This window comes from Crocodylus siamensis, chromosome 9, assembly GCF_052110815.1.
Source record: "Crocodylus siamensis isolate JL-2025a chromosome 9, ASM5211081v1, whole genome shotgun sequence".
NCBI lineage: Eukaryota > Metazoa > Chordata > Crocodylia > Crocodylidae > Crocodylus > Crocodylus siamensis.
The window spans coordinates 35883060-35905264 of NC_143403.1; the positions used below are offsets into that span (position 1 = coordinate 35883060).

General features: G+C 43.7%; 1 protein-coding gene across 5 annotated transcripts in view; it reads left to right on the forward strand.

Annotated features, from left to right (window-relative positions):
• Positions 1 to 22205, forward strand: part of NUP93 (nucleoporin 93) — a 152148-nt gene that overhangs the window by 94388 nt on the left and 35555 nt on the right. For all 5 annotated transcript variants that reach the window (XM_090062178.1, XM_090062177.1, XM_090062179.1 and 2 more), the window contains 3 exons: positions 7122 to 7184; positions 12728 to 12856; positions 21633 to 21707. In XM_090062178.1, the coding sequence (XP_089918304.1) occupies positions 7122 to 7184; positions 12728 to 12856; positions 21633 to 21707 (267 nt within the window). The remainder of the gene's footprint in view (positions 1 to 7121; positions 7185 to 12727; positions 12857 to 21632; positions 21708 to 22205) is intronic.

Sequence of the window (22205 nt, forward strand, 5' to 3'; positions counted from 1 at the left end):
CATGGAATTCTTAAAAGTAAAGCCCATGACAGGGTGTCTCAACACTAGAAGGAGCATATGCATTGGGGGAACTGTTTCTTAACCAATTCAAACATTTCTGTATAAAAATAATTATAATAAACAAGGTGCTTCATTTGGAGTTGTTTTCAGTTCTAATAGATAGAAGATACCCCTGAAAAATTGATTCTGGAGTTCAGTATATAATCTTCTCTACCATTTACTTGAAGAAATTACGACTTACTGGAAATGCAGGCATTTTAAGAATATGTGATTGGCCGAAGAGCTGCTGGATTTGGTGGAAAGTGAGCCCAGCTTTATTTACTTTTTGTTATTTTCTCCTTTCTTTCCCTGCCAGTGAGACAGTAAGCATTGCTGTCACATACAGGGCCTCAGTACAACATTTGGTGACATTTGCTTTCTCCGACAGCTTGAATACTAAGAGCTAGTATTAAAAGTACAGTCTGTCTGATGGAAGTAATTAAGATACTTCCATCCTCCAGAAGAGAGTCTACTAATTTCATTTACTGCAGCAAATGGGAAAGACTCTCAATCCTCTCAAAAGGAGGTTGTCGACACATGGATGCCCTTTGTCAACAGTAATGAATTAGTTACTGTAGCACTTTTATTTCTGGATTTCAAACAAAGCTAGAAAGGTGCCAGTTTCAGTCATTTCAACTTTTTTGTCAGGCGGTGAATGCAATAAGATCAGCAAATGTCAAATAAACTCAGGCCTTGTGAAAGCAGTCAGATAGCACAGATGTTAAAGTATTTTTTTCTTCTTGGAGTTCTAGGTGTAGTTTTTTTTTAGTTTTTGTTTTTCTTGTAATTGGCTTTTTAAAAATAACACTTTACAATGTCTTTCTCCTAGAGGATGAAACTTGCAAACCATTTTTTTATCTGGGATGTAAAAGATCATACTGGCAATTTTGTCAGTTGTGACAGCTTAATTTTACCTAGGAAAGTAATCAGCATACCTTAGACTAAATATCACTTTTCTCAACAGTCTTATGTTACCTTGAAATATAACTTTTTATGAACATCATTTATTTTATGATAAGAAACCAGAAGGACATTACCCCATAAAACTGAAGCTGGATTACTGCAGTACCATCCACTGTTACTAAGGTTGTCTGATGCATGCGCTGGGCTTTTGAGATCAGAAACAGGACTTTCCTTGCATTTGCCCCTCTAAGCTTCTCTGAAAAGGCTGACCATAGTAAGTCAAGCTTTTGGGGAATGAGTTGAATAGCCCACTGCTCTAGACTCCAGAAGGAATCCAACATTCCCGAGTCCCCCATTTGTCTGCCATGAGCCGTGAAACCCATTGACAGTATCTTATCCCCTTTCATTGCAGGTTCACCTAGAGCAGTGGGGGCCAACCGTTTTGGCAGGTATGCCACAAATTAAGCCTGTACCACTCCAATGCCCTTCCTCTGCTTTCTGCTTCCTGCCCTATCTGTTGCAAGCCCCCCACACACACTGCCCTTGCCACTTACAGCACACATACCACTCATTGGCTACCCCGATCTAGCAGATAGTGATACCCTATGAAGTAGTTAGTTGCTTTGTTAGCTTGAGCAGCACAGGTCTGTGCATTAGATATAAAGGTTTCAGCTTCACCTGTGATTAAAGCCATAGGCTTAAACTTCTAAATGCTGCAAAACCCCAGATTTAAGATTGCCTCTGGAATCTTAATTTGTCCACTTAAAGACTAAATTATAATATAGTAGTATAATTATGTGATTACATGCTATTTTTTCCACTTGGCATCTACCTCATGTATCTTATAGTTGCTACACTTTTTCCCTTGATAGGTTAGAGTATAACTTTATAGCTTGCCATGTAAGCATTCTTTGACAGCATTGTAACCCCCAAACTCCTCCTGGGTGATGTATAAGTGTGGATGGTTTCATGTCAGAGCCAAGAGTGCATTTTGTAAAGCAGTAAGCTCTGAGGGTGTGGGTATAACTGAGTACAGTCTAGGTCAGTGATTTTCAGCCAGCGTGCCTTAAGATCCTTTCAGGGGTGCATGTTGTGCAACATTGTTAGGTGTACAAACATGATTCACAAGATAACCCCAGATATTTCAAATAGGAACCCAGCGTGGTGGAGTCAAAAAAACCCCCAAAAAAACAAAAAAAACAAGTGAAAACTAAGCTGACCTTTTATAAGGGATGCCTTGAGTGTTATGGGATGTGCCTTGAGTCTGCAAAGGTTGAGAACCCACTGGTTTAGGTGGTGTGTTCCTTGAGTCTTAATTTTGAACTCCAATTTAAAGTGCATCCCCTCCATCTTTTCACTCCAGATGTCATATATATACACAATAGAGACAAATGCTAGTCTGTGATTAAATAAAAAATCCATATGCCACTAGGTGGCAACCAGCATAAGGAATAAATAGCAGTAGCTGGCTATCTTTTACATTCTTAGCGTTGCCAACATTGGCTGCAGAATCAGGTGGAAAACTGCATGAACTTTTTTTTAATCAAACAAAGCAAAACCAGTATGAACTGCTACAAACCCGACTTCAGACACTTAATGATTAGCATTTGTTTTGCTCAGGTAGCTACTATCACATTACAGATAATATTTAGTGTGAGGTATAGGTGTTTGCTTTTTAAAGAATAAATGTTCTTGTAAAGAGTAGAGATTTTATGCCAGGCCTGTTGGACCTATAAATTTAAATTAATAGATTTATAGGACAAAGTAGACTACTGTGATTATCTACTCTGCCCTTCTGCGTGACACAGGCCATAGACACTCATCTACCAAGCCTTGCATCTGGTCTATACCTTTAGCTGAGATAGACCATCTCTCTCTCTCTCTCTGTCTCACACACACTCTCTCTCTCTCTTAGGATACCTAGTCTTTGAATGCTTGGAAGATCTATCACCAGATTGTTCCAATGGTTAATTTTCCTTGCTGTTGAAAACTTGTACCATTTATGGCTCAGCTAAGTGCATGAGCAACCTTCACACCTCTGCTGTTGCATTCCCAATGGCAATCTTCTGAGCAAGCGGCAATATCTCATTTTGCCTGCAGCATAGTAACCACTTTCTCATGTGAAATCAGTGACCTCCTCCTTTCTGCTGCTGATGGATGTTCTCTGTGGAGTTAAAAAAAATAAAAATAAAAAAAAAAATCTAGTGAAGGCCCTGGACATCTCAGAATTTACGCAGGTCTATAGACAAGAAAAAAAGAAGAAATACTCCCCTGAGGAGGGGAGGGCTGTGGAGCTGTCTCTTCGACCTCAGCCTCCTCCAGGGGTCTCAAATGCCGCCGCTGCCCTGCTCCCTACCGGACGCTTAAATGCTGCCCTCAGGCTGCCTTTAGTGGGGTGCTGGAGGGCTTCTCCTGCTCTCCCTCCTGCAGGGGGCTCAGGAGTGTCCCTTGTGTGACTTGTGGGAGCTGCACAGGCTGTGCCGCCCCTCTTCCGCACTGGAGCCTCAGCATGTCTAACGTGCTGCCCAGCAGTGCTCTCTCCGGCTTCCTCTCCGCCCTGGTTCCGGCAGGGCTTTTCAACTCTCCTGTGGTGGCCGGTATGGCCGCTGCGATCAGTCCAGCCGTTCCTCGCACAGGAAACAGCTGATTAAACAGCCGGTGTAATGCCGGCTGTGGCTGCGGTCCCGGCTCCTGCTCTGGCTGCCCGGCAGGGGATAAGTCACCCCTGCTGGAGTTCTGTTTCTGGGGTTTGGGGCCTTGCTGAGGACACCCTGATCCACTAATAAGAACGCACAAGGCACTCGGAGACCCCCGCTAGGGCGAACCGCCGGCCACGGATCTCGGACGACTCTCCTAGGAGGGTGAACCAGCAGACCCGAACTGACGCACCCCGGCGATGTCAGATCCCCAGACATCGACCGACCCTCGGAGGCAGAGAGACTCTTGGAGCCCGGAACCCCGGCTGACGAGGGCCGCCTCCCGACGGAGGACCCCGGACCCTGAGGACGCCCCCCGAACGACGGCTGAGCGGCCCCGGGTTTCTCCGGGCCCCCACAGACCCTCAGTAGCGACGGCGAGCCCCGAGCAGCGACGACCCCCGGACCCGGGCGGTCTCGAGGATGACCTTCCTGCGGGTCTCCCCACGCTGATGGAGGAGCCCCGAACCCCCCCGGCACCCGATCCCCCCATGGATGACCCAGGCGACGGCGTAGATGCATCTGCGCTCACTTTCCTTCCTTTCCCTCTTCCGGCGAAGCTGTTGTGCCCCACCTGCCGCCCACCCAGGCAGTACAGGGCACACAACGACCTTAACAAGCATCTCCGGCGCTTCCACCGGCTGCGCCTAGCCTTCTACTGCTCTCGCTGCGGCATCGAGTACGAGACCCTGAAACTTCTCAAGAACCACCACAAGGTCTGCCAGGGTCCCGGAGCCGAGAGGAGACCCGGCACGCTGGTGAGATCCGCCGCCTCGACCCGCACCGCGGCGCGAAGACCTGCTAGGCCGACCGCCCCGCCGACAATCCTAGATGTACAAGCTAAGGCTATTCTGTCTTGGAGACCAGGCAGCAAGAGAGCACAGCAGCCCCCTTGGCTCTCCAGAGGACACCCTTTTTTAAAAAAAAAAAAAAAAAAATGGAAATCAAGGATCCTAGAGAAGGCGGGCCGTGCTTCAGGGTCAGAGGGAGAAGTGTCATCTATGTCCACATTGACATGGGACCTCACCCGAGGCAAGCTGCGGGCAACCCCACAGGGCCAAAAACCCCACTCTATGAATATCCATCGGTTGGCGAGTGGGCAGGCTGTAGGGGTGGCAGAGCACCGTGGAACATCGTGCCTAACAATTGTGAGTACTGCCGTTTGTCGGGAGGCCCTCCCAGGAAGTTCTTTGCTGAACCCCCTCTCTTGACAGTTTAACATCAAAGTCGTGGCAAATGAGTCAAGGGGCAGAGCTATGCACCCAACAGGCTGTGCAACACGTAAGGCCCCAGTGGTCAGAGGTGCACAACCTTGAGTGGTATGGAGATGGTTTCATGGGCCTCATGCTGGCCCGACCCTGTGCCAGCCCAGCTTGCCTGTGGAACAACTCTAGTCACATGTCACTAAGATCTAGAGGGCAGGGCCGCATCATTTGTCTTGCATGACTCCCAACAGATCTGGAAATTTGGCAGCAATGAAGCAACAATTAATATTGCCACCATTTACCTGCTGTCAAATTTCTAGACCCACAGGGAGCCCTGCGGGCCAAAGGTTGAGCACCACTGCTCTAAAGCAGTAATTCTCAACCAAGGTGCCACGGCACTCTGGGGCTCTTTTCAAGGGTGCCCTGGGGTGCCACACAATTGTAGCATTGTTAGGTGTGCAACCATGATTCACAGGCTAGAGACTTCAAACAGGAATCATTACTGTTAAAGGCATTCTGATCTGTTGTGGTCTTTCTGAGGTCTTTGCAACAGAAGAATTGTTCTGTTCTTTCCCTGTAGTAAAAAAAAAAAAAAGTGAAAACTAGGACCTGGCATTTTCTAAAGGGTACTTTGGGTTCAATTGAGGGGTGCTGCAAGTTTACTGGTGGGGGGGAGGATGTGTGCTTTGTAAAAAAGGCTGATAATCTCTGCACTATACCGAGGGCCAAATCCGGCCTGTGGGACAAATCTAAGTATATTAATTTAGCATCAAAGGTATGAAATGTAGATTACTACTCTACCACAGTAATACTTAACCTCTAGCCCAGGAGTGGGCAATTATTTTTGCTGGAGGGCTGCTGAATGAGCTTTGGTGGGCTGTTGAGGGATGCAAGAGTTGCCCTGCCCCTTGACAGGTGCCCCACCCCCTAGTTGCCATCTTGGGACTGGAAGTACCACCCCCTAACACCCTGACCTTTGCCATGGAAAGTCCCTTCCCTTGCCCCGGAAGTACTCCTTTTGGGAAGGAGGGTGCTGCCATCTTGAAACCAGAAAAAAAACAAATCATATACTAAAAAAAATCAAACATCTACTATAACTTTAATTTTACTAAAAAAAAAAAATTGTTCTGATTGATGTTGTTTGCATAGTGTATCTAGAGGCAATTGCATAATAGCTCAAAATACAGTCTTACTCTTGTATATTTTGGGGTGGGTAAGGGGGTCTACATGGGGTGAAAGGGTGTGCAGTGTGGGTATGGTGTGTAGGGGAGGGTTTTGGGTGGGGTATGTAGTTGGGCTGTGGGAGGGGGTGGGTATGTGTGGGGTTATGGTGGTGGGGTGGGAGTGTGTAAGGGTGAGCATGGGTGTGTTTTGGAGGGATGGGGGTTATGGGAGGGTGTGTGTGTGCTTCATAACTGCAGAATTTTAATATGCTCCTATTTTAGCAGGCATTATGGTTGATAATTTCAGGGAAAATGAAGGGTTTTTTTAAGGCTTTACTAATAAGTTTGAATTCATGTCTTAGAATAACAAATTTTGTTGCTTTAGTAATTGGAGATGCATGGCAAAATTACAAAATATATATGCAAGTAGGTATATGGGACCACACAAAGCAATATGCACAGCATGGTATTGACTAACATGGTTTGAACCTTTTGCTAGTGCAAGTCAGTGCATTCCTTGTATGACTGGTTTGGGGGGAAGATATATAAATAAGAAATCTAAATTTTTTTAATCCACTTCTATGTTCTGGGGGAAAGAAAGAAAGAGACTATTTAAAAAGTTTTTCTGTGTATTTTTCAAGTGTTTAGCCATTTTGTCTTCAACTGCTTTTTTAAACTCTTATTCATGGTTTCTAGCTGGCCTGCAAGTACTCTCTTGCCTGAAAATGCCAAGTCAAAACCTTTTCTACTTAGTAAGGGCCAACAATCTTATCTCAGCTTATCACTCAAACAGGCTTTCATCCCAGTTCCCTCAAACGGAGAGCAAGAGGAAGCAGTTGCTGGGACACAGAGATAAAAAAGAATAGAAGCAGGACATTTCACTAGGATTTAATGCATATTAAAATAGGGGATTAATGTATTTTCATTTTCACATTGAGCTTTATGGGCATCTTACTGCACCTCTACTGAAGTAAAGTGACCTTTAAACTCCTCAGAGCAGATTGAGGAGAAAGCTCTTCTCAAAGTTGAAAGAGCTGAGTACTACAATATGTATCTGATGTAAGTGCAAGACTGATTTTTTTTTCAACTGAAGCTGTATTTTTTCCTTTCCATAGGGATTCCTGAAGAATGAAAAAGATAATGCATTGCTGTCAGCTATTGAAGAGTCCAGGAAGAGGGTAAGTTGGAAAAGAATATTTAAAGAAAAAATCTTGCAGGATGTTTCTACAAATTAAATGCTGTGTTTGGTAAACAGGCAGAATTTAAAAGCTCTTGGTTCTTTCACAATATCCAAAATAATTATAAATGGCCATTTCTGCTTGCTCTATTGTTAGAATAAAAACCTTGATAATCTTGAAGATTTGAAAGTCTTTGCACTACTAAATTGGGTCTGAGAACAGAACAATTCTGTAAACAAATGGAGAAGACATTATATATGTGGCAGGAGTTCTCCTTCTCATGCATACCTACTCCCACAGCCACCATGGCGCTCTGGACTCTAGCATTTCTCTATTAAAAGTGGCAACTTTGGGATGGGAGTTTTATTTATCTCTTTTTTGGCTTTTGGAAATACTCCAGTCCTTGGGAGTTAAGAAGTGCCCTGAGGTTAAAGCAGAACCCATGAGAATGATAAATTTCTGTAAAAGGGCAGTTCTCCATAAATTCCCTACAGTGGAATTCAAGTTTACATGAGTATGTGCTGAATTGTGATGTACTGTGAATATTTGCAGTCAGTGCATAAGAAGTAACAATGTTATGAAATATAACTATTTCTAAGTATCCTTCTTAAATGGTTTGTTTTGCTAGGTAATAGGTATGCAAGAGTAAATTCCAGAATGATACTCACCAAAGTGATTTGCAAAAATATTGTTGTTTGGTTTCTGCATACCACTATATACTTGGAGCCTCCATTTTAAAATTGAATTTATCATTCTTTGAAGTGGTAAGATGAGCATAAAAAGCATTTAAGCATTTTAAACTCCTATTTAATGATAATGACACTCCACTAGAAATATGGCAAATAGCTGGGTTAATTCCTGACATATAAGAATATTATAAAATGAGGGTAAAACCATCACATTCAAACTGTATGCAGCTGCCATAGTTAATTATTTGTCAAATGTCACTGCTTTTTATCAAATCACTTACATTGAGTGTTTTTTTTCCCATTTGACTGTGTCCTGACCCTGGCATAGTGGTATGAAAAAAATATGTAGCCAATCAAAATGTTTACGTCACGTGCCATATTACATGTTTGAAAGAAAGATGGAAAGGGAAGAGAGTTGAGGATCTAATATAATCTCTATTTGGAATTAATTAAGATCTAAAGAGATTTCCTCTCATTTTTGAGGCTACTTGTTACCATTGCATTAATAATTAATAGCACTGCAGAGAAGCAACATCTCTTCTGTATGAATAGTGAGCTAACTCATTTCCTTCCTGGAATTAAAAAATTATATCTGAGGGGATATCAAGTGATAAGTTATTAAAGGTAAACTATCTTTACTTCCAATGAAAGTAGTTCTCTTTATATCTTTGACTTGTGGATTGGCTGAGAGAACAGAGGTTCTGTGGTTGTTAAGGAATGATTTTTTGAGAGGAGCTGAGCTTGAACTTGACATGTATTGTGGGTGTTCAGCATTTCTAGATCAGGGCTTTATGACTGATCTCTGCTTTTTACAAAGGCATCATTCTTGCAGTGTCCCTTGAATTCTTGCCTCCGCTCCAGAATCCCACCTTGGAGAGGCTCTGGCCAGTGCCAGGGTGGGCTTTGTTCAGAGTCTATTAACTGTCCCTTCAAAACGGGATTTCATAGATTTCAGAGACATTAGGGCTGGAAGGGACCTCGGAAGATCATCGAGTCTAGCCTCCTGCCCCAAGGGCAGGAAGTCAGCTGGGGTCATAGGATCCCAGCAAGAAAAATATCCAGGTTTCTCTTGAAGGCGTTCAAAGTAGGTGCTTGAACCACCTCCAACGGCAGCCCATTCCAGACCTTGGGGGCTCGGACAGTAAAGAAGTTCTTCCTTATGTCCCACCGGAAATGGTCATAGAGGAGTTTATAACCGTTCGACCTTGTATTCCCTTGGGGCACTCTGGTGAACAAATGTTCCCACAGGTCCTGGGGGCTGGACTCAATGTTTCTCCGGGCTCCCTTCCAGCCCAAATGTCTATGAAATCTATGAAACACCCCTTATAAACTTATAGGTTGCCATCAGGTCTCCCCTGAGCCTGCACTTTTTCAGGCTGAAGGGTCCCATGTCTCTCAGCCTCTCGTCATAAGGTCTGTTTTCCTGACCTCTGATCATGTGCGTAGATCTTCTCTGGACTCTCTCAAGCTTCTCCACATCCTTTTTGAATTGTGGAGTACAACGGGAGAATGATGTCCTGGGATTTGCTTGAGAACCATCTTCGGATGCAAGCCAGTGTTTTGCTCGCTTTACTGGCTGCAGCATCACATTGAAGGCTCATGTTCATCTTGTGGTCAATCCTGACTCCCAAGTCCCTCTCGTCCATAGCGCTAGTCAGCGTAGCACTTCTGAGCCTATAAGGATGCTGCAGGTTTTTCCTCCCAGGGTGGAAAACATTGCATTTTTCAGTGTTAAACACGATCAGGTTCTCGTCTGCCTATTTACTGAGCCTGTCAGGGTCAGCCTGGATTATCCCCCTGTCCTCAGGTGTGGCCCAAACTTGGCCAGTCTGCTTCTGACTCCAATGTCCGCATCATTAATGAAGAGGTTGAACAAAATAGGTCCAAGGACAGAGCCTTGAGGGACCCCACAGTCACGGGGCACCATGATGTTTGACTTCCGTCAACCACCACCCTCTGGGTCTGACCACAGAGCCAATTCCCCAGCCAGCAGATCATGGTGGGCCTGAGGCCACAGTTGGCCAGTTTTCCCAAAAGGTGATCATGAGATACCAGATTGAAGGCTTTTTTAAAGTCGAGATATATGACATCAGTCTCTTCCCCCTTGTCCAGGTGATAGATCACCTGGTCGTAAAAGGAAATGAGATTGGTCAAGTATGACCTACCCGCAACAAACCCATGCTGGCTGTCCCTCAGGGTGTTGCCATTGGCCAGTCTCTTAAGAATGGCCTCCATGATGATTTTTTCTAAGAACTTGCCCAGGATAGTGGTCAGGCTGATGGGCCTGTAGTTTGCCAGATCCACTTTCCTCCCTTTCTTGAAGAAAGGCATCACGTTGGCCACCTTCCAGTCTTTGGGCACTTCACCAGAGCTCCAGGAGCTCTCAAAGATCCGTGCCAGGAGCTGAGCTATGATGCTCGCCAGCTCTTGAGTACTTCGGGGTGTAAATTGTCAGGGTCGGCTGACTTGAAGGTGTCCAGATTCTCAAGCTGTTCCTTTACAAGGTCAGCATTGATGGAGGGCAAGGAACCAGCCTCACTTAGGTGTCCCTGTCCTATAATGGGCAGCGGTGTCCCATTGGACTTGTGAAAGACTGATGCAAATTACCCATGTAGCAAGTTTTTCCTGGGTGTCGGTTGTCAGTTCTCCCTTTCGGTTTTGCAGGGGTCCAGTGTTGCCCTTGCTTTTCCTCTGGCTCCCCATATATCTTAAAAAGGACTTTTTATTGTCCTTGATACTTGTGGCCAGAAAGAGTTCCGTGGCAGCCTTGGCTTTCCTGGTTCACTCCCTGCAGGGCTGGACCAGTGTAGTATATTTCTCCTTGGAGGTGGATCCCGTCCTCCATCCTTTGTAGGTCTGTCTTTTTAGATGCAGGAGGACCACCAGTTCCCTGGAGAGCCAAGGGGGCTGCTGTGCTCTCTTGCTGCCTGGTCTCCAAGACAGAATAGCCTTAGCTTGTACATCTAGGATTGCTTCCTTGAGCAGCAGCCACTCTTCCTGGACTCCCCTCCCTTTGGGGTCATGGTCCCATAGAGCCTCACTGACAAGTCTCCTGAGCTTGTCAAAGTCAGCCCTTCTGAAGTCGAGGACCTCTGTACTGCTGACTGACTTGACAGCTTTTCAGCAGATGGTGAAGGTGATCAGCTCATGGTCGCTGTCACCCAGCTTCCCTTTGATCGTTAGGTCGCTGATTAGGTTGTCCCCGGTTGCTAGTACCAGGTCAAGTAGCGCTTTGCCTCTTGTTTCTTGTTGGCCTGTAGGCTTCTTGAGTCAGATAGAGCTCATCCACGCACATGATGAAGCTTTGTGACTGTTCAGATTTGGCTGAGTGCTCTTCCCACGAGATGTCCGGGTAGTTGAAATTCCCCATGACAACCATGGATTGGGAGCGTGCAGCTTCAGCCAGTTTCCTGGCGAACTTCTGGTCAATCTCTTGATTCTGGGAGGGAGGTTTGTAGTAGACTCCCACCATTGTATCTCCTGTGCCATGTTCCCCACAGATTTTAACCCAGAGGGTCTCTAGTTGTCCACCCTGGGTGCCAATGTCAGCTTGTAGGGATGCATAGTTCTTCCTGACATGCTTCTGTAGTATTTCCTAGCTGGCAAACAGGTGACCAAACTGGGCAACATTTTGTAATGAAGCATATCTTCAGACAGCTGATTTGAACACCGTCTCTTCACTCCCTGACTCCAAAAGGGGGTTAAATTAAATCTCAGTGTCTCCTTTTATAGCTGTCTGGCCCACCGTAGGGCAAGAGGTAGTGCTGATACCACTGACAGGAACAAAGGGTTTTAGAGAATTGGTCAGATTTGTATTCCTGTCTATGGCTCAGTCCTGAGTAAGATGGTTTAAGGTTTTCATATCATTCCTTCAGATGTCAGCATTAGTGGGAGCAAGATCCATCGTGCATGCCATGCTGTGCTGGGACTCCATCTCCTGTGAAGTTCAGGAGGTTGAACTAGACTTCAGTTTACACAGGAATTTCTTTATGCTGGCTCTTTGCTATCTTCCCTCTCTCTTGCCAGTTGTTTTATGAGCAGGAGAGCACTCTGGTTTCACTAGGAGAAAAAAACCATGAAGCAGAAGGATGTGATGTGGAAATGCTCTTTGGAGAATTGCTAGGCTTCAGCACATTGTCTCTCTCTGCTATGTGCAAACTCTTTGTGGAACCCTGCCTCTGGCTCTGAAGGATTCTTCAGTAGCTGGTTTCGTAGATGAGCAGATTCCTTGAGCGATGAAGCAAGTGTGCATTCTTGCATTGTCTGCTAATCCATTGGCCCTCAGAACCCAGAATCTACCCAAGGGGCATTCCTTTGTCAGGGAGCATGAAGCCAGACCCCAAACTATTACTCCAAATTGTTACTCTTTATCTTCCACTTAATTATGCAATCTAATAAAAAATGAAAAGCAAGTATATTTAAGATTGTAAGAATTATTTCTTGCAGGTTTGGAGATAGGAAAAGAAGTGCTCTTGTTATCATACTTTGTGTATAAATGCCACATCATCAATATTTCTTCTCCAGGCTTTTTGGCAACTGAAGCTTCAATGACACCAACTAGTAGAAGATGGGAGTTAGAAAAAACTCCCTGTGATGTATCTACAAGTTATAAAATAAACTCCAGATCATTGTGTGCGGTATCAGCACTGTACAAGAATCTGAACAGGAGGTCCTTTTAAATGATTCACTGCCCCATGTTAGCTCTGAAGGACTCTCTTCAAGTTGCTTTATCTGGTTAATAAGTTTAGTAAAAGGTAGTCAGACTTTAAAATAAAACAAATAGCAGAAATAGTTATAGTTTCTGGTTGCAGTGTTTCTGTGCATTCCTTAGCTGTTCCTGTTGTCCACTGACAGACTTTTTCTATGGCTGAGGAATACCATCGAGAATCAATGCTGGTTGAATGGGAACAGGTGAAACAAAGGATTCTTCATACGCTGCTTGCTTCAGGAGAAGATGCTCTTGACTTTACCCAGGAAAATGAGGTATTTCCAAATCTTGTTGAACAATATCTATATATAGTGTACAGCTAATCCACAGAGGTTTCTGAAATTGGATCATTGCATATATATGATTGTATATGAAGAGGAAAGTTGCAGTGAGTTGGTTCAGGTTAATTCTAAAGTGACTAGAACTGGCAGATGGGTCTGGCTAACAAAACTTCAAGCCCTTGATATATCCAACAGAGCATCTGTCACTTGAGAGCCAGTATATTGTTAGCCACAGTGACTCCTATCAGATCCATACATTCAAGGGATGGGGAAGTACATTGGGGTGAACTTTGCCTTCAGTTATACCCAGGCTTCCTTAGTGAACTTACTCTGCCTACTACTTAGACTTTAGTCATATCCTGCACCTTTCTGCTATCATCCTGAACCAGCCTAGACATATGGCATTCCTTCTGTCCACAGGGAGGAACACAGCTTACTTGTTTTACTTTGGCATTATGTGACTTGGAGAAACCAAATGATAAGTGTGGGAGTGTACTGGGAGGGTGGATCCAGCAAACTTTTCAGACTCAACTTCAAATAGCTTCTAATTAAAACGCTTCAGCTAGCAAATAAACTGCTTGGGCTCCTCTTGAAGGTCTCACTTACTGCAGAGTGAGGTGTTTTAGGATTCTAAGCCCTAATATTAGTTTATTCAGGGTAAAGTAAATAAAATGTAACTAACAAGATACTTTTAGCAAAGCATAGTCTGCATGTTTTAAGATCCAGAAACATACTCACATGCAACTTTTTTTTTTTAGTGCCATTTTATTCCTCAAAAAAACCTCCCCAACCTCTCCATTTTAAACACAAAAACATAACTGCACTACTTTTGTTCTTGAAGTCAGAGCCAACATATATTCCTGAAATGTGCAATTACATCACAGCCAACCTACCACTGTTTTGTGCAAAGTTATTGTGTTGTTGAGCAGATAAAGTGGATTGTTGTACATTTAAAACCTAAAAACAGTCCCATTTTTTAGCCTTTCTTTTGTCCTTTTCTTTTGTGAAACTCCTGGTCATTGGAGCTATTTATGAAACTGTGAATATTTTTAATAGGCGTGTTAATGGGCTATGATCTGTATGGGGATTTGGAAATAATTAAAAGTTGTTAATGAAATGTCCCTTTCTGATTGCTGTTCTCTTAAATATAGGTTAATCCCAGTTAGCACACTTCTTTTTATGGAAACTCTTGCTTTTCCCCCACCATCAGCCCTGCCAAGGTATTTTATCGGTGTCTTATTGTGATTTATCAGGCTGTCCAGCTTAGTTTATTAGGAATGGCGAGTAATGCTGACTGAACTCATTTAAAACTAGGCAAGACCATTCCATTTCTTTCTTTGCGAAGAAAGTCTGAAGACTTGGCAGCTATTTTGATAGCTTCTAACAACTTAATTGTTTTGCTGTTCTTTGAAGCATCAGATGATGGGTGCTATAATCAGTAGCCTAATAATTAGTTCTAAAACGACAAATCCTGTGTTTTGATACCAAACTGAACTGTAACCCAGTCCAAGGGCACTTGAGACCGCAAACTAAAGGAAAATTTCTTTGCCAATAATAATTGTGATGAATGATTTTAAAGACTGAATGTGTGCTATCATTCTGTTATACTCTACTATTCCCCTTCAAAGCCCTTGTGGTATCAGTATGTCATTTCAAGAGCATTTAAAATCCTTGATATATTCCAGTCCAAGCCTCAAGAAGTCAAAGGTCTGAGAGATTTGAAGTGCATCTGCTGCTTTAAAAGCCTGTTATCTAACCTCCTCACAGCAGGTTGTTCTTCTAAAGCCTTGTTCCAGTCAAATAAGTTTTTTGTGTTTGTGTGACACAAACAGACATAGCCTGTAGAATATAGTAGAGGTTTAATTGATATCCTCTGGAGATGCAGAATCAGCTGAAAAGGCACAGATCCAAACACAGCAGGAGGCAGGCCTGCCAGCAGGCCAATTCTCAGGCTTTGGGCGAGCCAGTCTGGGTAGACTGAAATACCAACACATTCATGGAAATAAGACCAATTAACAGGCAAAGCTTACAGTACAAAGAAGCCAGTACCAGGTTTGCTTCTAAAGGATTTTTTTTCCCTTTGCTCCACCAATAAAAAAGATGTTGCTTGGGAAAAAGAGGAAGGTGTGTGTTTTTTACTCACGCAAACTTGGCAGTGTGTTATAGGTTAACAAGCCAGTTCAGATTGGCTCTGAGTCTCCCTTTTTGCCCTTTCATTCTTGGCTGTGGCTTTTTTGCTTTATCCCTGATCTTCCCATCCTGGTGTAAAGCTTTGCTGTCAAGCAGCCCTCTCCTGCAGTAACAGAGGCATCATTGCTTCAAATTTTCCTTATGCCTTGACCCTCATGTCTTCGCATCTCCTAAATCCCTAGGACTTCCTGAAACTTCCAGCTCCCTCAGCACCATAATAGGGGTATTTTGGTAGTGTTCCTCTAGCCTGATCTCCTGCACAGTATATGATGCATCTAGTGGCCAAGCCATTTGGAGTGTTGACAAAATGTCTGCCCAGAATTTTGCTTTGGTACCTGCATATGGGGGTGATGAATAATGCATCTTTATATGCATGTGGTTTGGTGTACAAGTGAAACTAAATGCTTGGCTGAGTACAAATGAAGGAGGATTCCTTTTGAAAAGCAGCATCATGAGGAGGCAAAAATAATTTTAAAAAAGGAAAGTGATGAGAGTATGTGTCTAATTGCAAACAAAGACTGTAGTACTGAAAAAAAAAATTGAGACAAATTAATGGCAGGAAGAAACAAATGTGATTCCTAAACTTAGAGCATACCATTTCAGTGATGGAAAACTACATAAACGTGTGTGTGTGTGTGTGTGCATTCATGGGTGCACAGTTCTCCAGTTCTTTACTCATCACTCATCCTTTCCTTGTTGCCCTCAGTGCTCCTTTTTCTGCTTGAGGTGAAATAATATGAGGTGCCTTACCTCTGCTAATCTTTCTAATTTCTTTTAAAATCTCCACCACTTTTAATTTTCAGTCATTTCTGACTTCTTACATAGAAAACTTCTCTTCCCATTTTAACTGCATACGTATCTGTTTAAAAATTTGTTCTGGTGATAAAATAACTCTCACTATTTGTTTGATTTTTTTAATACTGGGTAGGAGTGGTAAATGCCTTCTCATGCTGTCTGGTTGATTTTAGTTCTTGGTTCTTTAAATATGGTTAAAAGCATCATTTCTAATTTCCAGTATAGAATGCTAGAATATGTTCCATCAAATTAACTAAACCATGAAACCGTTCAATGGAACATTCTGACTGAAAAAGAATCCAAAAGCAGAGCTGGACCTTGACTCTAAAGTGACAAAAAACCTGTTCCTGAGGCTCTTCCAATAAGAAGTGGAAGTTTAGGGATGGAAAATGATAGGAAAACAATAATCTGGGGAACTCCTGGATTTCATTTCTATGCTTCTGAAAGACTGACACAAAGGGTGTTTTAAAGAATTATCTGTCATTCTTTACAGCTCTCATCTGTGGCATGTTGTTAATGAGACTGATTTTCAGGATTTGAAAGTCACCATAAAATTAGAACTGGAGGAAAATAGGCAAGTTTAAAAAATGATTTCCAGTATCAGTGTTTACTAATCTAAGATTAGCTAGTTTCAAATCTTAATCCATGCATCTTGGCCTGTCAGTTGAGCAGTACTCTAAAATAGTATCCACATGTATGTTCTGCATCACTGCAAAGCAGCAGCAGAAGAGAGGAATAAGGTTAATCCAAGACTTGATCTTTATGTTCCTGGCTTTCTGATTGAAAAGTGACATAGAGTCACAGCATACCCCTCTTTTAACTTGTATTAACAGATGAAACCTCATCAGTGAATAATGACAATGTCCGCAATTTAGCATTTCTTTAAATAGCACTGCAACTTATCTAGCGCAGCACAAGGAGAGGCTGCAAAGCACTATTTCTGCCATCATGTCCGTTTCCCAGGAAACCTGCTTTAACAGCTTCTTTGTTCTTTAGAACAAAGCACTTAGCATTTTTTAGGTGGGTTTAGAGGAATTTATGTCAGCTAATATGACACTGAAAGATGCATATAAACACTGTAAAATGTATGCCTCTATTAGAAATGAACATAAGTGGTTTTTAAAATGCCAGTTGAATAGTACAATTTTTAAAACAAGTATTTTTAGTTTAAGGAAATGGTCAGTCTGCCCAGGATCTAACTTCACGTGTCCTTTTAAATTGTAATAATTCAGTGGTAGTTTTTTTCAAGATCCTATGTCTTAGCATTCAGATAATTTTCTAGTGCATTGGTACTAAGAAATCAACATAAACCAGTCATCACTGTTGTTTTTGTGTGTAATAGATTGAAGCAGTGAATCAAATTCATGTTTTACACAACTGATTTCAGCCTAGAGTTGTGTAAAACATGAATTTGGATTACTGTTTGAAGTATTCTGTAGGTGTGTGCCATTTTAGACCACGACTGGAGATCATGTTCCAGAGGCAAGAGAACCTTGCAAAGACCTGTGCCAGCAACTCATCCTTCTCTAAGCAGGGAGGGTTCAGTTTAAATGTTTGCAATCACTGCAGAAGTAGCAGTATATCACATGTGCAGTTGGTCTTTTCAGATGTGCATGTTCTAGGCCAGGGGTCAGCAACCCCAGGCACGCATGCCGAGCATGGCATGTGAGGCCATTTTACTTGGCATGCCATGGCCAGCCCAGGCTGCTCGCAGCAGGGCTTGCAACATCCCAGCTGCCTGCTTGGGGCAGCCCAGGCTCCCAGCTGGCAGCAGCTACCCAGAGCTGGGAGACTGAAAACAGCTGCGCTGTCCCGCTCTCTGCTCTGAGGTGTGTGCACAGTCGCTGCCAGCATGGAGCTGATTCCAGAGCTGTGGAGCCCGGTGCAGCTGTTTACAGCCTGCCCACTGCTTGCTGCAGCTGCCCAGAACCCAGTCTGGCTACAAACAGCTGTACTGAGCTCCAGAGCCCAGTCACCAACTCTGTGCCGGGTGTGGGGGAGAGACCAGGGTTGTGCTGTCTCAGGCCCCTTCCCCACTGCCCGTCCCAAGGTGTGCATGTACATGTTGGTACAGAGCTGATGCTGGGGCTGTGGAGCCCGGTGCAGCTGTTTGCAGTTTCCTGGCTCTGGGTAGCTGCTGCTAGCCGGAAGCCCGGGCTGCTCCCAGCAGGCAGCTGGGACTCTGCAAGCCCTGCTGGGAGCAGCCTGGACTCCAGCAGCTACCCAGAGCCAGGGTAGCTGCTGACAGCCACAGAACCCGGGGTGGGGGGCAAGGGGCACAAGCAGGGCATCCTGCATGTACCCCCTGCTCTCACTGTATTTTTCTGGCATGCTGGTACCCCGGCACCTTCCAAGGTAGGCATTGTGGTGTTTTTCTGCACTGGCCAAAATCCGTTGCCTACCCCTGTTTTAGGCCTTAGCAGACTATAGCAGAGCCAAAAGCAGACATTTCACGGGAAGGTACAAGGAAGTTTTGTGTAATAATTGTAGAGTGTTCTGCTAACTGATGTCCAACACGGCTACAACCAACAACCCACCGGCTAACAGGTAAAATGTATACCTTAGTGCTCTATGCCACTGAAATCAAAAGCAATCAGTCAATAAATATACCTGATTTCTAGGATAAACAAATTGGGAATTATGCCTCCAAAGGCTATACCAGTGGATATTGTTGTTAGCAACCCAGGGGGTGGAGAACGGAGATCAATATTTATCAGATACAAAGGAGAAGATTGGAAGGGATTTCTTTTTAGACCTTTAAGCATTTACTTAATATTACTTAAATTCTTGCAGCTATAAAACATTGGAGCATGATCTTAATACTGTGTCTTTAAGATCTATGATTTCTTGTGTGAAATGTTGCCTGGAAACAAATATAAAAAATAGAGTAACACAGTACAGTAGTATATAACAATGTACCATTTACTAGAAGAAATTATACAGTTAAGAAGAATTCTTTCACACACAGAAAAAATGAGTAGCTTTATTTAGTCTCAGATGTGGAAGAAGTTTTTGAGTGGAAGCTGCCTGTTGTATTGCAGCGCAGCTAAAGAATGTGGCAGAGTAGACGATGACAAAGCCCAACAAATTTCAGCATATCTGAACCATTAGCTTGACTACAGTAAACAAGAAGTGACAAAGAAATCACCTTGGCCCAGACTGGGTGCATCTATGTGTTCATTAATGCACTATAGTTACTGCACATTAAGTTTAGTACTTGGATAACCAAGTACTGTCAGTGCACAGTAACTTGCACTACTGCACTGTGCTGGCACAGAGTTTTAGTGATGCTTCCTGCACAGAAGCCTAATACTACTGCGCACTAGCATATTAACACAGTTTTTGCCTGGCTACTGAGTGCTATTAGGCTACTGCACAGTTAGCATTTTGTGCAGGCACACCCACTGTCTCAAAAACTAGGGATTTGTTTAAAAAGGCAGCCATTGTAAACTATATCCTTCCACTAATGAGCATAATATGTGATCAAGTGCAAGCTGGATGGCTGCTGATCATATTTATTTGGAAGACTTAAAATCTTTGTTAAATTGTTGTGAGAAAATAAGATGCATGTTGATTTTAATAAAGAGAAATAGATAATAGCTGGGTCAGTTTCCTGTAACCAGCTTCAATGTTAAAGAAGTTTGTTTTTAGAATTCTGGAACCATACATGCTCATTCTAAAAATGAGCCCCAACTTCTGATATAGAAGACAAGACGTTACTCAAGTTACATATTATAAATGAAGATGCAGTATGAATACTTGCTCGTAATGGGTTGCTGTCAAGAATTACCTGTCATTTATGATTTCTTCACCCATAAAACATGATAATACCTCATCTTTATCAGATTCATAAATTAGAAACATCCAATTTGGTGGTCATTTGAAAGTGCAGCATTGTTCCATATCATAGATTTAATTACTTCCACAATTTAATAAAGGAATAGAATTGCAGCATGGAGTGGTATGGCAAGCCATTTTTCTCACTGCTGCAGTAGGTTTCAAGTCTAGCAGGTGACTCCTCTCTGACTGGAAGGGTGGTTTATTCTCCAGGATCAGTCGCTCACTGGCTTTGTCCTGGTACAATTGCCAGGAGTGGTTTCCATGGATAACATGATATTCAAACAACTTTCAGATCTTCTTTTTTTTTAGCACGTTTTAGTGGAGAAAAATAGAATCAGAAGGAATCTCTTTACTGGATCAGATTAATGGTCATTCAACTCCACTGTCCTCTCTGACACAGACTGATACAAAATACTCAAAAGGACAGTGTAAAAGATTTTAATAGGCAGTTTTTCAGTAGCCGTAAAATATTAATAAGTACGAAATGCCTTTCGGGAGGTTTCTTCCTAATTTCTAGTAGAGGTGCACTGATAAAGATTTTTTGGGCTGATACCAATGGCCGATACCGATCCAATTGCCAATATACAAGCCCAGCAACTTGGAGAGCAGTGTCTGGCTGGTAAGTCTGTGGGGGGAGGAAAAAGGAGGGAAGGGAAGGGGTGTGGTGCGGGGAGATTGAGGCCCCCATGTTGAGGAAGGGAGTGGGGCTGGTGCAGGCGCAGCCCAGCTGGGCAGGGTGGGGCCTGGGATGGAACCGCGAGCGGCTCATCTGGGGGGCGTGGGAAGGGAGGCTGGATCCCATCTCTGTGTACACCCCCAAGGTAGACATAGGGGGCATGTTCATTCTGGATCTGTGCACGGGGCAAGGGTGGGCTGCCGCTGCAGGCTGGGGCCAGGGGTGGTGCCAGGCTCTTCTTGGTGAGGGGTTGGGCCGACACTGCTCTTGGGACAGGTGGTGTTGGCACTGGGAGGGGGAGTTCGGTGTGGGGTGCTACAGCAAATTCTGAGGTGGCTTCAGCCCACCCCATAGCCCTGCCTCCCAGTGCTGCTGCCGCCCACCCTAAGTGTAGCCCTGGTCCAACCCCCTGCTGGGAAGAGCCCAATGCTGCCCCCAGCCCACAGTGGCAGCCTGCCCTTGCCCCGAGCACAGATCCAGAGGGCACACGCCCCCCCCCCCCCCATGTCTCCTCTGGGGGTGAGCGCAGTGGTGGGAGCTGCCTCACTTTACTATGCGCCCCAGGCAAGCTGCAGCTCCATCCCATGCTCGCCCTGCCCCCCGATGTACAGCACCTTCCCCTGTCCCAGCCCCACTCTCTCCCTCACCATGAGGCCTCAATCTGCTGCCGCCGCCCCCCACCCCGGTTTCCTGGCCCCAACAGATTTACTAGCTGGACGCTGCTCTCCAAGCTTCTGGGCTGCACTCCTTCCCATTGGCATGTTGCAACTGCACACATACATGCAGCATTTATCAGTGACATCAGCCAAAAAAAGCCTATTGCCAGTGTCAGTTTTTCTTTTATTGGTGCCGATATGACATGGACTGATGTGTCAGTGCACCTTTAATTTCTAAAGGGGTGATAGTTGGGGCAGGAGGGTTTCTGTCCATTTAGAAGCTGGTATTGTAATTTGGAGATTTCAAGCTATAGATTTGAAACCTTAAAGTATTGCAGTGAACGTTGGTGTGTGTTTTCTGTACTGTGAAAAATTCAGGAAGCTCTTGCTAAGCTTTCTGTGTTGAGTGTTTTTGACTTCCAGGAATTTTGCTTTCCTGTGTTGTAAATAGACATAAGACAGCAGCAAAGGTGTTGTTTTCATGCACTGTATTATATTGGTTTTATACATTGAGTATAGAGTGTCACAGATGGCCCAGGCTGACAATACATGCTAACGAACTGTGATGGATTTAAACAGGTTTCTTAATCACTGCTGTTTTCTTGTTAAACAGCCCAGTTACATCAGTGAATTGGGTCCTCCTGGTCGCAGCTCTTTGGACAATGTGGAGATGGCATATGCCCGACAAGTGAGTATGGTGGAAAGAAATGAAAAAGCCTTGATCATAAATGATATTTCCTATATGAAATAGACATGGAAAAAACCTTGGAAAATCCCTTAAGTGAAAGAAAAGGAAGTGCATCAGGTTATGTATGAAATTACTTGACTGGGGCTGAAAATACAGCTGGAAGAAGAAAATTAGCTTGGTTCTTCCTTTCCAGAACTATATTTGCCTGTCTACCACAGAATTTGCAGCTAAGGCAAATAATAAATACTGTGCATAATTATAGAAATCAACCATGATTATATAGCAAACTAAAATTCTTTTGTCCTTTTTTATGTAAAACTTTTCATACTCATGGTACAATGTAGAAGTATTCAAGACTCTCACATTTGATAGCTAAAAGAATTGAAAAGCACCTTTTCCTGATACGCAGTGGTAGGGAAAAAATATACTCAAATATTAATCCTGGTATTTGTCAAACTATATTCAGTTTTAACTGAGTCACCACAGATAAATTCAGTT